The 18,558-nt window shown below is 36.3% G+C and overlaps 1 protein-coding gene across 1 annotated transcript in view; it reads right to left on the bottom strand.

The window, feature by feature from the left end:
• The window catches only part of SEMA3E (semaphorin 3E), a 138,332-nt gene that overhangs the window by 18,832 nt on the left and 100,942 nt on the right, over window positions 1-18,558 (bottom strand). Inside the window, exons 5-11 of the mRNA XM_030480453.1 lie at window positions 18,347-18,440; window positions 11,135-11,254; window positions 9,091-9,233; window positions 6,393-6,507; window positions 5,980-6,049; window positions 4,598-4,742; window positions 146-368 (exon numbers count right to left, since the gene is read on the bottom strand). Of these exons, the coding sequence (XP_030336313.1) occupies window positions 146-368; window positions 4,598-4,742; window positions 5,980-6,049; window positions 6,393-6,507; window positions 9,091-9,233; window positions 11,135-11,254; window positions 18,347-18,440 (910 nt within the window). The remainder of the gene's footprint in view (window positions 1-145; window positions 369-4,597; window positions 4,743-5,979; window positions 6,050-6,392; window positions 6,508-9,090; window positions 9,234-11,134; window positions 11,255-18,346; window positions 18,441-18,558) is intronic.

Genomic DNA, 18,558 nt, shown 5'->3' with positions numbered 1-18,558 from the left:
AGACTGGTGCAATCATGCTAAGAATGACTGTTACAAAGGAATGTTGTATTGATTTTTTATTTTTAGACTGCACAGAAATTAATTTCATTCATCCAGAAGGCAGCCCCCCCCCATTAAATCATCATCCTTGCTTTCTTTAATTTACCTGTGCCAATGAACAAGACATCATATTGCCCATCTTCAGCTTCTACTCTGTCCACTGCTATTTGTTTAAGATTGTACTTTCCATCTGTTTTAACTAGTATTGGCCTCTTATGAACAGGCTTGATGGGCTGATACATCAGCGGATGACTCCTGGCAAAATGGATAGCTTCATCAGGGTAGTCTTTGGTGGTAGTATACAGACCGCCATTCACCTTGCTGGCACACTGCAGAAACATAAAACATAGATTATCCTGAAGGTTTGCTAAATAAATTGTCAGAGATAGGTCTTATTTTCAGGGGTGATGACAAGTCTACAGAAAACCTGGCATAAAAACAGGCACAGTAAGAACTGGGACAGTGAACTCTATGCTTTATGCATGTGTAGATTATTAATTGTGAGAAGCCAAGAAAGGGAAAGTTGAACTAAGCCTAGGCATTGCAGTATTTAGAAAGAGGGAGCTCCTTCCTCTCTGGCATACTAAGAGCAGAGTAAATAGTGACATTTTTAGATTTTGACAAAAAATAGTGCTTACGCCTTTTCCAAATTCATATTGAAGATGTAATCTAAATGGCCATTGGCAGTTAGGAGAAAAGTAGAGACACAACTGTGTAAAGTCAGCAGAATACTAATGCTTGACATCAATCTCTACTCTTATTACTTTTGATTGCAAAATGTATTGCCATAAGAAACAAAGCACACTAAAAAAATATGCCAGCAGTAATCCTTGATCTCAGATATTCTAACAGTGTTACATTTGATTCTAATTCCTAACTTATGAGGACAGTATTATATATCACAGTTCAGCTTGAAATACCAATGTTTGCATTGATCAATCTACTGTTTTGCAAAGCAAATAGACTTTATGTCAATGATTGATTAAAAGAGGCTTACTCCTTCGGTCAAATGTGCAATCAGGGATAATTTAATGCATTAAATGAAGAAGTTAATTCTAGAATGCTTTGTGAAGGATATAGTGTTCCCTAACTGAATATAGATTCTATATTTCCAATTTGCTTCATGATGTCTAATTGAAACCATTTATGATCAAGTTGGAAGTATCTCAATAACCATTTACTTTCTCCAAATATTCATAAGACAGTGTGGTTTTAAGAAGCATTTCAAGGAAAGCCACAGTAGCAGCCTTTCCCTATTTAAATTGGATTTTTCAATCAATAAAATGAAATAAAATAGTCTTTATGTTTACGGGAAACAGTAATTTTAAACTTGCGGTCAACTGTAATTGACAATAACAAACTCCTGCACTTGTCAAGTGGGGTAATGTTTGTTTCCACTTTTTGGGCTTAGCTACAGGAAAGTATTTGTTCAGTGTTGATTTTAAAGTAATTGTCTAATCAACCTAGTGATGGAATTTCACCAGCTGTTTGCAATAAGGAGACAGAGCTGGAGCTTGAAGACAGGCTAAGCCTCTGCTTGCCATGCACTGCACAGCATATCAAGTGAATAGGCATTGCCAGGTTCCCTTTGCAAAGTTCTAGCCCTGGAGAGATTTAATAAAAATAATCCTTCACAGGCTTTTCATTTTTAACTAAATAAAATGAAGTAGTCTAGAAAGGAAACAGTAGATGCATCCATCTCTGAAGCCTATCAACACCATTTTTGAGGTAACTGATGTCCTTCCCAGAAGCATCATAGCCTAAATGCACTAAAAGAACCAGCAGAACAGGAGCAGAGATTATGGCAGAAGCAGTGCTTCAAGCAGACTTCAGAGAACAGCGGATTGCAGAGTCTGTCAGAACCTGTCTGACTCTTAACAGTGGTTTTCTATTTATTCAGCATTAAGCTCAGCTCTCATTCTGTATAGACTCCATCTTTACCCATTCGCTAGCTAAGATCAAAGAATGCTGAGTCTCAGAGATGCCTAATAGTAGGTTATTTTTGGCCTTTTGTCACTGTCATTCCTGTAATGGAAAAGGTAGTGGGACTGATTTTACCAATAAGCTGAACTTCTCTTTGGAGTATGAAACCTAACACTGTGGGATACAGCCCAAAACATGCCTCTGATGTGCTCTGCAACATACAGAGACAAATATCGTCAAACTGATTAACACCCAGGAAAGACCTGGTTCCTCAAATAGCTTGTTCCATGACACTATAAAAATTACTTGTGATCTTTTATATCTGTTTCAGCTCCTATGTCTTGCCTGTTCAGGAGGCTAAAATCCAGTCTATTCAAAATGTGGCCATTCAGAGCCAATGGAGAGAGCATTGAAAGTGAGTGGAACCTAGGGCAGCCTTTCTGTAAATCATTGTCAACTTTGCTGAAGCACTGGCTCAGTGTTCTCTCCTTGCCAAAACCCCACCATTTAATCTTCAATGCTAGGGCATATCAATGTAATGACTGTAGTTGTTAATACTGAATTCATGCCTGTGTTTAATGCTAGTCCAAATAACATATGTGAGGTATTTTAGTGCCCAGAAAAAAAGTTAATACTGCTTAAAGAACTTGGACCATATAATATTTGTAAAATATACCGTCACTCTGCAATCCATGCATAGTTCTGCCTCATTATTTGGTATAACTGTAAAAACTGTAGATTTTCTAGACAAAATGTAAAATAGGAAACCAATAATTCCTTTGAATTCAAACATTTTGTTTGACATGTGATAATTTACTTATCTGATTTTCTACCCTGACTCAATACCAATGACTTTGATCTACATCAAACAAACAAAAACATTTGGCATTGATGTCAGCACTGCTACAGTGGTAGCTTATTGGCTAAGATGGCCAAATCATATTCATAATGTTTAAATCACAGATAATCTCTTTTTTGGAACATCCACATCTGCATTTTGACTTATTTGGCTAACCACAGAGGAAAATATTAATCTAAAATGAGAGAGGACATGCATTCAAAATCATACTACAGGGAGAAAGGCTGTACTGGCATGGTCTAGGTAAACTAATAGGCCTTTTCACCTCTTATTCCTGCGATTCAGTGATACATTAATTGCATGCAATGCCTGTTTCTGCAAATGACTGCTTTCAGTACAGAAGAGAATATTGATTCAGTTAGCAAAGGAAAAACAGCACTGAAAGTAATGGTCTGTTAATGCAACTGTTTATTCCATTGTTGAGCTCAAGAGAGCAAGCCACTAGCCTAGTAAAGATAAAGAGATGAAGTGTGAAAACTGGGAAGGTTTAGCCAAACAACTATTAGAAATGTCTTTGCATCTCACAGAGTGAAAAATCTGCACTATGATGACATGATAAGGGGTAGACCTTCAGCAAGTGTAAACAAAAGCAGCTTTGCAAGAGATGACAATTGCCCTGGGTGGGTTAGTTGTATTCCCAAAAGTTATGGGGTGAAGAAGAAATCCTGGATATGATGCTTCTCTGCAATAGACTGGCATTCCCTGCTGTGGGGTTCCTCAGATGCAAAAAATATGTCAGCAGTCAAATTTAGAACAGTTACTTTAAGCTCAGTAGAAAGTGAGGCTCCCTCCCAGGTAATGTGCTTACTGCTTCTAAATTCAGCATCTGACCCATGTTCTAGAGGCGCCTCTTTCTACCCATATTGCCTGTGGTCCTAACTTTGGGACCTTTGGACCTAAACACAAGTTCCAGAAGGGTTTTGAAACTCCTATATACTCAATACCATGATTTTCCTTTGGGAAAGGTTTGCTTCTAGTACTTGATTAAACTTGTTGCTGGGCCATTCCACACTTTCCCAGAAATGCTAGAGTATGTAAATATTCATAGAATCATAGAATCATAGAATCGTAAGGGTTGGAAAGGACCTTAAGATCATCTAGTTCCAACCCCCCTGCCATGGGCAGGGACACCTTGCCCTAAACCACGTGGTTCAAGGCTCTGTCCAACCTGGCCTTGAGCACCGCCAGGGATGGAGCATCCACAACCTCTCTGGGCAACCCATTCCAGTGCTTCACCACCCTCACTGTAAAGAACTTCTTCCTTATATCTAATCTAAACTTCCCCTGTTTAAGTTTGAACCCATTACCCCTTGTCCTACCACTACAGTCCCTAAGGAAGAGTCCCTCCCCAACATCCTTGTAGACCCCCTTCAGATACTGGAAGGCTGCTATGAGGTCACCATGCAGCCTTCTCTTCTCCAGGCTGAACAGCCCCAACTCTCTCAGCCTGTCTTCATATGGGAGGTGCTCCAGCCCTCTTATCATCCTCGTGGCCCTCCTCTGGACTCGCTCCAACAGCTGCATGTCCTTTTTATGTTGAGGACACCAGAACTGTACATAGTACTCCAAGTGAGGTCTCACGAGAGCAGAGTAGAGGGGCAGGATCACCTCCTTCGACCTGCTGGTCACGCTTCTTTTGATGCAGCCCAGGATACGGTATTATTATTCAAATAAATATATCCTGGACTGTGAAGTCAGGAAGATTTGTACATTAGCAGCAGTTTGCTTTTTCTTCCCGAACTCATAGTAAAGCAATGGAAAATAGGTTTTACTTACTGAACCAGGTCTAGGATAAGGTACTTTTCTTTCGTATAGAGCCCAGTGGTATTCAGGTCCTTCTTTATGAGCATATGGTCCATTGAAAGCTGCTCGGACACTTGCCATGTGGTAAACACATATAGCATATCCTCTAAATATATTGCTAAGAAATAAAATTCAAAGACATTATTAAAACAATATGTCACATTCTGTACCTATAATACTGGTATTATCGTTAATTAAAAATTAGTCCCATTTCAACAGTATTCAAGGAGAAAAAACCTACTTATTTTTGCTATATGCTTTTCGTATAACTGCTGTGTTCATTATTGTTTACTAAGTCTTCTCTAAGAAAGCTCTCTGTTCTTACCCCAAAAATTGAAGATGGTGAACACAGGCTCTAAATCACTTGTTTACAAACACAGACAAAGTGCAGTGAACTAAACTCAGGCCTTATACATCTTTGACTAGTGACTTAAACAGTTAACTGTTTTTCTTCTCCAAGATTTTTCTTGTTCTTACCTTGGAAAGATGGGAATCAACCAATGCTGACTGAAATGAACAGGAGTCTTTTACATTGAGTGGGAATGTTGGTTGATGTTATTAGTTAGATCATCAAGATCACTCTATGTAGATCAATCCACATAAAAGTATCTTTTTTACTTTTAAGTTTTATTTTTATTGCACAGAAGTATCAGTTCTTTCTATAAAGAAATCACTTCTGAAGACTCCAGAAGCTAATTCACAACATTTTAATTAGGTGCCTACCTTTCTCTGCTGGCATATGGAGCCAGTAGGACATGCTAAGTGCCTGCGTCCCTAAAGAACCAGATTGGCCTTGCTTTATTCCAGAAAAAATAAATCAGGAGAGTGAGACAGTGGCAAAAGCACAGCTGCTCTACCATTTACATCGTGAATTAACAGTTGGGTCTCCAAGAAACTGGTACTGTGTGCTTATGCTTGAACTAGGCTGCAGTGGAAGAGGCCACCAGCAGCATCCCAGCTGGTGCTTTAAGCTTCACCCAGAAGTTAGTAGGAATTTAAGCTTTATCTACTTCAACTTCATTTGCAGTGAAGCTCTTAAAGGAAGATGAGTGTCTTTGATAAGCTGCTGTTATAAGCACGTAGGAGTGTGTATACTTTGACACCAGGAAATTTTCAAGCAGAGAAGCATTTAATTAATTTGTGATCCACGTAGAATGGATTACTGAATAAGACTTCAAGCCCCTGAGTGTCACAGAGTAGTTTTTACATTAACAAGGAAGACTGCTGTGAATAGAACAGAGATTAAACTGTTTACTAAATATTTGCTAAGGGACATTTATCATGCAGCTTCTCTCTCTTCAATAGGTTGTTCAAACATTCCTCTGTTGTTGCTATTATTTCTTCTAGTTATTTACCTTGTAGTGTTGAAGAGGCCAAATATCACTGGATTTTTGTTATCTCGAGTTTGCAGCAGAAACACATCCTCTGTAAAATTTAAATGGAAAGATATTGGTAGCAGATAACTTTTCTCAGCCCCAAAAAGAGAAACTTCATTGTTTGTTAAAAGTGTAATCCTATTATACTCATATATGCTATTTAATTTTATGGAGATTTTAAAAGCAAACTTTAAAAACAATGCAGCACATAAAGACATAATTGGTGATAGTCAACTCCATATGTATACAACTTCATATACGCTGGAAACAAAACAGTAACAACCATTCCCCCTTAATGAATACAAATACAATATTTGACAGTAATATGTGTTATTATGAAAGTGTATGTTTTTTATGATGGTTTTAAGTTTATTGCAGTCTAGGATATTTACCCAATTCATCAAAATGCGTATCAATTCCATTTCTCCCGGGCACGGAGCAGACTAGCCTGGTTTTGAGGAAGGTGCTCCATTTATTCACAAGCATTCGCTGGCCTCCCATATCATTCTATGTAAAGAGAAACAAATACTGACGGTAATTTAAATGAGTAAGTCTAGAAGCACAAACATCTCTGCTGAATTAGCCACTCATTGTATCTTCCAATGTCAAAAGCATGCGTTTCCAAACCACACGTCTATTACTAGTATACTTTCTCTGGCGTCAGTTTCCAAGCAGGATTGCACTGATCAATTCCAGGTCTCAATAAGAGCTGTGGGTTTATAAGAATTTTTTAATTCTGTACCACATCCATGTGTAGTTTTAACTATACAGCTGTTATAAAGCTTTTTTATTTCTCTTTTTTTTTTGTTAGCTGGATTTACTGAGTACATCAGCAAAGTTTAGCTTTGCTTTAGGAGCTCAGTGCAGGGTTAGATCAACAAGTTTGGAAACTCAAGCCCTAAATCTATCTATAGAGCTGGTACAGCTGAGGCAAGCCTGAGGCAATTGCCTACATGGTGTTCTAATAATTTCTCAACAACTTTAAATTGTTCTACTTTGTTATGGCTGTCTCATCTTTTTCTTGTTATTGTGGCTCTTGGACTGTTAAGAGAATGTGGCATTTAGTACTAATTAGTAATCAGGTTCTGTAACTTCTGGGTAGCACCCTCAAAGCTATGGCCTTGTATTCAGGTAGGCTGTGTAACTGACTGTTAGGCTGTTGAAGACTTTGTATAAGACTTGCGAAACCCCTCTCACAACCTAATTCTAAACTACTGAAGTTAATTGATTTCCTCTGCCTCACACTGAGCTCTTTCTTACAAAAACAGACCTGTTTTCCTCAGAAAAGTAGAAATATACAGTGTAGGTGCCTCTGTGTTACAAAACCTGTTACAGCTTAGACAAAAATGTAAAAACTGGAAAAAAAAACCAGTACTTGAATTACCAACTAGCTATTTTCTTTTTGTGTTCATTTAATCAAATCTGAATTATAGCATACAGCTGTGAAGTTAATATCCAGATGATAAAGTGTTTGGAGTTTTGGACAAGTGGAAGAGAATGCTCTGTGGGATATCAGTTTAACCCATGGCTAGAGATAAGACATTCAGGTGGATATATTTCAGACTAGAGAGAACTATTAAAATAATCTATTCAGACATCTACCAGAACATAGACCAAAGAATTCTTCTTCAGATCATAATGCAAGCTTGAATTCAGAAAGACAACTGGCTTTGTGGACATTAATGTCTTAGGCTGAAATTTGCTACTTTGCATACGTCAGATGTTTCAAGTTACATATGAGCACTCTTTAAGAAATTTTGATAGGTAATATGCTGGTGAGCATATGTGATGTATACCATACATTGAGGTGACAGAAGATTTTTAACTTGAATCTTGCTCTTTACCCAATGGTTTTAGGAATGCATCCCCTACAGTTAGGAGAGGGAATGCAATTTTTTTCAGAAACAAAATCAGATGCTAAGAAATAAACTAATTCATTCCTTCCTTTAATCAAGCAGAAGTAGTCCCAATGGGAATGGGAGAGCTCGTCTCATCAGCCTTACTGTAGTTCAGTAAAAAAAGAAAGAAATGCACCCAAACTTCATCAGTTGTTCAGAGAGGACCACTTATGGGCAGCTTGATCTGGGAGATTGTATGTTAAAAGTACTCTTCTCCAGCAACTCTCTGAGTTCTTCCTGTGTGTGGGACTAGGGAGCCAAAAAGAGATGGGATCAACACACTAGGAGTGTGGTCTGAGTGGGAAATGGGTAATTGTGCAGGGCAGTGGAGGGAAGCAAGGTCTTTCTTCATGACTTTTCTGCTTCTTCTCGAAACCTAATTTGCTGGACAGTTCAATCCTTTATTCTAGTTTCCTATCTGCACAATTTTCCCTAATTGCTGTTGAGAAGAGGAGGAATGAGACATGAAATTAAAATATTAATTAGCTACTATTTATAAAGCACTCTATAGATGATTGACGTTGCACTCTTCTTATCATTCATACACCTGAAAGAGGTTTTTTTTTAATTTACCAAATCACAGAATAGTTGAACTTGGCAGCAACCTTTGGAAATCATCTAGTCCAATTGACCTGCTCAAACTAAGTTGCTTTGAGCAAGTTGTGCAGCAAATTGCATAGGTCAGTTAAGTTTGCTCCTTGCTGACAGAATAGGACGGCAAGAGGGAATGTCAGAGAGAACTGGTGGCTGGCCTGGTCCTGTCACCAGGATTGTGAGGGGATGACAGCGTATGTCAGCTATGAGAGCTGCAAGAGGCCCTGGACTTAAAGCCAATGCTAAGGGCAATGGAGCCTTGATCTAAATTGAGAATATGGATGGTTAAACAGTCCTGTGAGTAACTGCTATTACTGCTACCACATATTAGCACAAAGAGATATGGAACCAAATAATAAGTTTTCTGAACTTTGCCCTCCTCTTTCAGCAAAATTCAGCTTGAAGCCCAGATTTCAGATAGCTTCTGAATTTTCTAATGCTCGAGGCTGTTTACAGGTAGTGTTTTCATTTAGACCTGTAGCTTACTTTCACACCCATAATAGATGCCATATTTGCCTGGGGAAGAAGGGGAATAAGGACTAAAGAAAGAAGCTTGCTTGTTTTTGATTTAGCTGGGGAATCAGAAGGAGGACCTTACCGCACATACACGTCCCACTCTGGTATATATGGCATGAGCGCTTGTCTCGGCCTCTAATGCTTTTTCAGTAAAGAAGAAATATACTTTGTTGTCATCATGGTCTTCATTGTCAGGAATCATGTATGAGCCAACAAATTTTGGTTCTTTAAAAGAAAACAAAAATGAATTGAATCCAAGTTTATTAAAATATTCTCTTATAGTTTTCAATTCTTAAAATCAGCTGGTAGCAAAGAAAAAAAATAAAATTAAGTATTCAGGGATCTGTCAGTCAGAGAGCTACCTAAGGGTATAGGGTGATAAAAACAGGAAGAAAATCTATTCTTTTCTGGATGAATATCTATAGAACATATGGAATACATTAATGTAAAACTTCTCATTTCTCCAATCCACAAATCAATATGCCTTTGTATGTGTGCAAGAAAAAGACCTTCTTCCAGTCCAGTTCTCTGGGGTTTATATATTTTGATTTGGCTTAGGCTAAAACCTGGCACTATTATTCACATAACAATCTCTTATCCTGTACAAATCCAGTGTAGGAATTTCAACTTCAGAAAAACTACCTTTTAGATAAAGAAAAGCTCTGATATTTCAGCTAATAGATGATATATGAACATCCATTTTCAAAGATAGAAGATGTATTGTCTATCTTCGTCATGAAATAAAAGCCTTTTAAATTTTTCCTGGTTCAGTATTTTGCTGCAAAGTTGAAACTTAAGTTCAGACTTCAGTCCATGCCTGTATACCTTTTAATCCCACACCAAGCAGACCTGTGACTGATTTCATCTCACCAAGCTGTAGCTAAGGTTTTACAAGTTCTTTAAATGAGCATGTCATTCACACAATTAGTATGATATCTTAAGAAGCAGTGGGTGATGTAGATATTTTCTAACTTCCTGTTCTGTGTGAAAACAGTCATTGCATTTTAAGACATTGATACAACACTTGTTAATTTTTGGAAGTGTTTTTAATATACATTCAAAAATATTCCCTTTCTGGAAATTAAAATTTCAAGTATAGACAAAAAGAAAAGCAAAGTTTAAGACCATAATTCAGAAAATTCTTTCTTTAAAATAATTAAATCTTCCAGATGGAAGAGAAACTTCATTTGCTTATCGTAAACATCTACCTGATTGTTGTTACTGCAGTTTGCTATATAGCCAGTTAGAACATGCAGTTCAGCAGGGTTCTAGGTATTGGACTTAAAGCAGGTGTAAGAATGTTCTAACCAGATTTTTTTTTTTTAAAAAGTGTTTAAGTCAAGTCTTAGATCAGATTCGTGTGGGAATAAATGTGCAGAAGAACTATTTTCTCTCTTCTGATTTGGGGGAAAACTGCTGTGAAATTTGATGAAATATTGCAATACTTTTGGAGTAAAACAAATTAAGATTTTAATCCTCCATTTCAAAGAAACTTCAACACTTTGAAATTCAGTGACATTTCATACTGAAGAGTATGAAATAATTTCCAAATTTCCCAGCACACGATTTTTCTCAGTATTTTTACTGTGGAACATTTTAACGTTCTTTAAAATTACCTGGTTTAACTTTGTTTCATTTAACTGTATGATCATTATATGTTTATTATTTTACATTATTGCATGACATCTCTTTACTACACAACTTGGCAAAGATTGAGTTTTTTAATTGCAACATAAAGACAAAATGATGTCATCTAGAAAAAAGAGTGGTGTGTTCTAATAAGAGGTTCCCATTAATTAAATAGAGAATTTGAAAATAGTATTTTACTTAGATCAGGCATAACATTAAATAGTATAGAACATTCAGAGTGTAAATTAAAAGCGATATTAAAAGTTAAAAATTAATGATTTAAAAGTTCCATTTGTTACATCCAAAATGTAATCAAAGTAAAGGTTTCAATTTAATCATCCTGATAGGGGGTTCATGAAAAGTTTAATTAAAAAAAACAGTTTAAAAAAATTAATCTCCAAATGGATGTGTGTATGCAAGAACAATGTATTTTTAATTTCTGGATAAACAGAAATCATTTAGCCATCTGAAACACTTCTGGTTCTTCCTTCCCATACCTTTCAACAGGCGCTCACTATCAGGTTCCGTTCGGAGATGGGCCATGCGATTCATGGTGCGAAATAGAGCAGCATCTCTTCCCCAGTAGTCACTGTAGAGACCAGTAAAAAGTTCACCACCTGCAGATCATACATTAAAAAACAAACAAACAAAAAAAAAACAAACAAACAAAAAAATTGGTAATATTCTACATATTAATTTCATTGCCTATGACAGAAACTGCATTATAAACACGGTGCATTAGAATTTGTTCAAATTCAAGTAGGAAAAGTCAGAAAGTTACATATTGTCTAAAGAGCATATGGACATTGTTCCTACCAGCACTGCAACATTTACAGTTGGAACAGCATGAGGACAATAATTTTAAATTTCATTCATTGGCTCAACCTCATTTTCAGAACTGACTTAATGACTTCAGAGTAGATTCACACGCAGTACATGAAGGCATTAAATTAACATCTAACTACATCTGCCATGTTAACATCTACCACGTCAGGCGTCTAAGTTCAAAGATCTCAGTGTCATTCAGTTGGTGCCTAGCCCCAGAGACACCTACCTAAATTTTCACCAGTGCAAGGACTATGACCAGTGCTTTACATCTAGGCATTTTCAAATGTGTCCTGGTCTTGCTAATGAGAAACAACAAATCACTTGGTCCCAGAACTGGAAGATACATATTGGGTTTATTAGGAGGCAGAAATAACAGGAGCCAGAATATGAGACAAAAATGCAACAGCAGGTTTCAGAGGATGCAGTGCTAGGGAAAAGAATAGTGATAGCGTCACTGAACCACTGATTTGGGCTACACTGCATGGATATAGCTCAAGGCTAAACCATACCTGAACCCACAGAGTGGACCTAAAACAGGGGAGTGTTTCCTGAACATAGTTATCAAATTTGGCTCTCTGCAAAACATGGCTGTAAAAAAGATTAACTAGTGAAGCGTATAGTGAAAATATTGGAGGCAGTTTTCTCTCCAGCTGGGAGAGGTAAGAAGCAGAACCTACTACTTTTGCAGTGATTTCTATAAGCAAGCACCTGTTTTATGAGGCTGAGGGGGTTTTCTAGTCAGCCTACTGGAGCCGTTCCACTTTACCTGAAATAATTATAGTTTGGATACATCCTACTGTCTTAGCTGTTCAGTTGACAGAGAAAAAGAGCCTGTTTTACTCTGGTCTAACAATAACTTGTTTTCATATCATTAAAATAATCACCAGAGTAGGGACAGGATCTGAGATGTCACCATCCTGAACAACTAGTGATGAATATTTCCTGAAAAATTTATGGGAACAGAAATTGGGTCCCATTTTCATGGGATTTAGATAGCATTCACAAATGAAGCAAGCATATGAAAGTATAGAAATAATATGCTGATTGCCGATAACTGTTGAAAATCTATATACAGTTGAGTACAACTAAATCATAACGTGTTCAAAAATTCAGCCTATCTCTATCTGACCCATCTAAAATTGTGATATTGGATATATTTCAATTTAGTGAAATACCAGCAATAAATCTACCTTTTAGTTATGCATGGGTGCATTTCCCCTTAACTGACCAAGCATTAAGAATAATATATTTCATATCCTTGTGGACTTACAGTTTTTAGGCCCAGTTTCAGAAGCTGACAGTTATTGTCACTAGATGGCATCCTTATGTTAGAAAATAACACTGCAGGAATTAAACTGCATAAGAAAAGGAAGATAAATTATTTCTAGTTCGTGGCTAATCTGAGCAGAGGTTTCAGTGACACGGTCCTACCTGCTAATTAAACTAAACACCACTGATGCATTCAAATGCATTTGCTGGCATTTATACAGGATTATAGCAAAAAGCAAGGATTTTGCTTGCTGGTCTTCCTCAAAGCGAAAATTCCGTCTCTCTTAAGAGATATATATGAATTGAATGGTACCAGAAGTCTGAAAAATGATTCTGAAAAGTTTATATTTTGGCAGCTGGGGCTGGTTCAGAAACCTCTGCTAATTCAGAGCTTAGTGTAGTTTTGCCTTATGCTTCACCATATAAAGAATGGATATTGCCTAGTAAAATACATGGTCATGATTTAGTGTAGAACATTGGGAAGTGAAATTAAAAGGAAATATAAATTATAACATCAGTAGAAGTTAAGATTACTCAAAAACAGTAGAGAGCTTTATTTTTTAAACAACACAATTCTGCTTAAACAACAGGATTTTCCAGTGTATGAATAATGTTCCAAACAATCTTCACAGCCTCATTAATGAGTTACATTATTCATAAATCCCCCTTTAAGAATTCCATTGGAAAAATATCTAGAACTAGCTGGTTTTGCTTTTATTTATGGTGATGGGTAACACAAAACGTGCTTATTTCTTTTCAACACTGCAGTGAATCTTGGAAAATGCAACAGTGAAAGGTGAATGTTTCAGAGGATGCATATATTCACATATTGCTGGTAATCAGAATTGACATATATAACTCCAGATGTTCAGAAGTTCGGATATGAAGCCTATTCCCTCTGTTCGACATAAGTATAAAATGTTAGTACACATAACTAACCTACTGCTATGGCATTCTACCGTATACTGAGGAAGTTCTGACTGATTTTATCTGTGAGATCCTACTGGAGGAAAAATGGAAGTTCCAGTCTTGGGTGGATATTCTATGAAAGAAATTGTACAAATACAGAAATTAAACCTGATTTTTATCCTGAAGTGTTGCTAAACTAAATATAAGACAAGTATCAGGTGTGAGCAGACAGGTCACCTCACCTAAGGAAAGCAATGAGAAAATACTGATGAGTGTGACTGGCAAAGATCTCAGCACAAGAACATTCAACATAATTCTGAGATCTTTTGCACTTTTGACGTTAAAAGGATCTTCTCTTACCCTCTTCAGTAGACTTCTGCACATCTTTATATCCATGTCACAAATTTTGAACACTGCAGGTTTCTACGGGTGCTGACTAATTATAGTTAGAGACAACCTGAGGTTGAGGTTTGAAAAATCCTGGCAAGACTTCTACTCTTCTCTCTTCCATTGTAAAGCCATTACTACATACCAACTCACTTCTGTCTTGGTTGCAGGGTTTTATACTGCTACACATCACACTGATAAACTAGTTTCTTCCATGGAAAAATCAACTGAGCTATTTCACAGAACTTCACCACTCCTACCCTCTTCCAGTCTAACCTAAACTTCACATGTATTTGACAAATTAATTGCTAAAATCTAAGTTTTAATGCAGCCTGGTTGATCCTTCTAAAATAAGAATAGAAACTTTCTTCTTTCCTTATTTATGCAAACAAAAAAATCTCATGGACCTCAAAATCTAGTTTTAGCTGAAGTGGTGCATGCACACTTTTTTAGTTACCATTCTTTTCAAGAAAATAAATACTTTCAAAATTCAATTAACACTTAAAAGAACTCTTAAAAGAGACCTTTATTTTTTGCCCTATTCTCAGAGAAAAATATTATCAAAACCAAATACAAACTTCTTCTAAACCCAAGAATTCCTAAATGACAACCCTTAAAGAAAACCAGATTGAAGCATAAGATTTAATTTAAAAAACTTAATATACACATGGGATTTTTAAAAATAAGCTGCTTCCACCTTAGAAGTGTGTTTTCTTTGTTTGTTATTGGCATGTTTTGTGCACCTACTTCAAGCTGGAAGGTAATGCAAACATAAGCTACTGTTTATCAGTAGTCTTATTTGTGTAAAATGTAAAATTCATGTTATGAATAAAGGAGCAGAATATGTACATATTCCCCTGTATATTTCTATTTTCTGTCTGTCAGTCAAGTATTCTGTCTCCTGTTTAAGGAGAAAATGTATTTATTTTAGTTCATTGTCTGGAATAAAAGGAAAAAAACACAAATACATTAAACCATTTTAAAACTGTAAACCCAGAAAATATTATTGGAATGGATTCCCTGGGTAGAAAAGCATATTCAAATGTAGTTTAGCTTTTTCAGCTCTTGCTCATGATATATTGCAGGTAAGAAAACCTAGACATAAAGTAATTTCTCAGTTTTCAAGAACTAGTTTGGTCTAAATTAATCAGTGTGCATGATCTGATATCAAAAGTAGTTTTTGCTAGTGAAAGCAGATGGGAAAGTTCATTAGAAATAGAAGTCCAAAAGTTTTATATGCCGTTTATCTAAACACATACGTTTTATTCAGCCTGTCTGCCATCCAACATCTATTCTGTTTCCTGATGCTGACAATAAATTGCTAAATGTTGATTGTTCATAAACTGAGGAATTCATCACAAGCTACTTTACCACTGGGTCAGATAACCTGTAATAAAACTTATAACAGCATGGATATTTAATTTTAAAGCCAAGTCACGAACTATTGTTTTCTTGAAGTGGGTATTTAACTGATGTGTTGAAATACATGAAGAGATACAGAACAAGGGATTCTCTTTCTTCCTAAATTAATCTAGCTAAACCTGGTTCTAATTAGTGATGGGGCAAATGTTTTTTCAAGATCAAGATTTTAAAAACTTTTAAACTTTTATCAGAGGTATATAAAGTTTCCTTTTTGGTCTAGTCCTCGCTGCTGGTTAATAGCCACGCTGGTGTAGGCTGTTGTGTTAATCAGAGTCACAGAGGTGGAAGCAGGTTTTGAATTGTTTAGTTAGGAAGAAGAGGATGCTGAGATATGAAACCCTTCACTAACAACTTTGTATAAAGCTTTTTCAAGGACATATGCATTGGCAGAATCTACATGGGAGTGTAGAGGCAACTCCAGGGTGCAACCTTTAAGGGCCTGCTCCTTAGAGACATTTCACTTTCTAAGAAAATGGAGTGCATGAGGAATAATGGAACCTCCAAGAATTGGAGGAAAGACTGGACGACCAGTCCTGGAATGTGCCTCGTGCAGTTGTCATCTCCTGTCACCATGAGCTGGAATCAGGGCTCAGCTGGATAAATGACCATCCCTTCCTTCAGAGGGCACTTGGCATTAGAAGTCTCAGTCTCATTTTCAAATGTTAATTAAAAGATTCCTTAATAATCACCATATTTTCATCTATGTCTTCTACCCTTTTCAAATGGATACCTACAGAGATAAAGGATATAGCTTCTGGAGTCTAAGAAGCAGTATTAATTCTGTTTATTCTGTAAGCTCTAGTTGGCAGAAGTTTGTAGAAGATTTTAAAATACATGGAAATACAAACTTCTTTAGGATATCTTACCAACTGTTCAATTCCAATAGTATAAAAAATACAAAAGCATAAATTAAATAATAAACTATTTGAAGAATTTTATAATGTTTTTAAAATACAATTCTATGATCACTTGAAATTATAGAATTCCCAATTGAGGAAAAAACCTAGAAAACCACTTCTAAATACCTTTCTCAGGTCATATGATTTTTGAGGAAGGAGTAAAATTTTGTCTGTTTTTTGGTGGTGTATCAGTGATTTGATAAAAAGATATTTTTTCCTGTTAATCTAGCTGCATTACAAAATTTTTAGGTTTTTTAAGGTTGATTTTATAAGTCTTTGTCAGTGGATGTCCAAGATTCTGATCAACATTTATCAGGGAAGATCTTGTTTAATGTATTTCTCTTTCAGATAAAATTGTGAGGATCCATAGGACCTCCCACAATACAGGCGAACTAATATATAGGCCAGAAATACAAGGACTAATCATTAATCTTGAAGTGCTCAGTGGGACAATCTGGCTTCCATTTAAGCAAATAAAATTCACGTTGATCTCACAGTAGGAACATGATCAGGTTAATTTATTTACTTAGTTCTGTATGAGGAAAGGTTGAGAAGGACTTCAAGAGTAGACCATGAGGTTTCAGGCCTACAGCAAATTCCATAGGATGAGTCTTTGTTCCCAGGTTAAGACTGGAACCTGTTAAAAACTGTAGAAACAATTTAGAAATCAGCGTGGAAGAAAAGCGTAACAATCTGTGCTTCATGGATTTTGGAATGTCAGTCAAAATGCATCCTTTTTTATCGGATTCTTTCATGACTTCTTGACCCACTAACTCTTAAGAATTTGAGCTGTATTTTTTTTTATGGAAATGAACAATATTTTGATTAATTTCTGCAATTTGAAAGATTTGACATTACTGGTAATTTGACATTACTTGTAAGTAATTTGTTAATGTAAAGGAACAAATAAACCTAGCATGTAAAAATACATCTGTCACTCATGATCAATACTTCCTCACCACTGTGGGTGAGATATACCATTATAGTTGGTGATCAGAGAGTTTAGCTGTCCAATTTTAACATATGAAGTCAAATGTAAATATAAAAGGGCCCTAAAATCCTTTTAACATTTTTATCCCTGAAAAGTTGAATGTTTATATGAACTTTAGCCTCTTGTTTTCTAGCTCTTTCTTTTAACAACCATACCTTTCAAATGCTGTATTCTAAACCCAGAAATCCTTCCCTAAGTGCATCTAACTTTCACCCTTTACCTGCTGTTCCAGTCTATTTTTAGTCAATGTGCTATAATATTGCCCAGACTGTGTTTGCTTGATATCACAGAATGTTTTCAGGAAAACATTATAAAGGAAAAAACATATGGTTTGTTATACTACAACTTGAAAGGTCCCAGCCCTACAGTGATGTACTTACCAGCAAGGCACAGAGGAGCACTATCTCAGCATGCCTTTCTGGCACTACAGGACTTTGAAATCTATTTTTATAACTGTTGAGTATAAGATCAACTCTCCTAGCAAAGTATTACCAGTTTTAGATCATTTTTTTAGAAGGCAGCATTGAAAAAAATCTATTTTGACCTCAAAAGCTGTAATTTATATAAACAATAAATGCTTGGTAAAATAACCACCAAACCAACAACAGTTAAATTCACATTTTTACAAGATGCTTGTTACTCAGATTACATCTCAGTGGATAAATAATAATTTTGTGTATTTGTCTCAGTGGTGTAAAAGATTAATCTAGACATATTGCTTTGCTTTGAAGAAAAGCAGGAAATTATTATTTCTAAAATCACACAACAATCAATTACCTCTTCAGGATGGCACGTGTCATATAACATCTACTCACTTCAGTGAGACACCCTTGCTGGAGTTAATGCTGCCTGGGATGTAATATTAATGTGGACAGCACCATGAGGATTAAGTCTGACATGTGGAAGATTGCAATAGAAGACTGACAACACTTCGGTGCGCTGAAGAGAGAGACTCAGAATGACATATTGACAGGACCGTGAAGCTTGTGACATAAGATCATTACCAATTAAGATGGAGGTGAAGGAAGAACTGGGGTCAAAAGGGCACCTGCCTCGTCCTCTCTCAAATTTGTGTGATTCCAGTTGAAACAGATGATCCTTAAAAAAAAAAAAAAAGAATCACAGAAAACAGCATAAACCCTTCAGGCAAATTAAAAAACATCCTTAGAGATGAGATTTAACTTTGTTATACTTTTGTAATGGATCGACTTCATTA

This window comes from Strigops habroptila, chromosome 3 (genome assembly GCF_004027225.2).
Source record: "Strigops habroptila isolate Jane chromosome 3, bStrHab1.2.pri, whole genome shotgun sequence".
Taxonomy (NCBI): domain Eukaryota; kingdom Metazoa; phylum Chordata; class Aves; order Psittaciformes; family Psittacidae; genus Strigops; species Strigops habroptila.
Note: the sequence above shows the minus strand (reverse complement) of the source record. Positions and strands in the feature narration are given on the sequence as shown.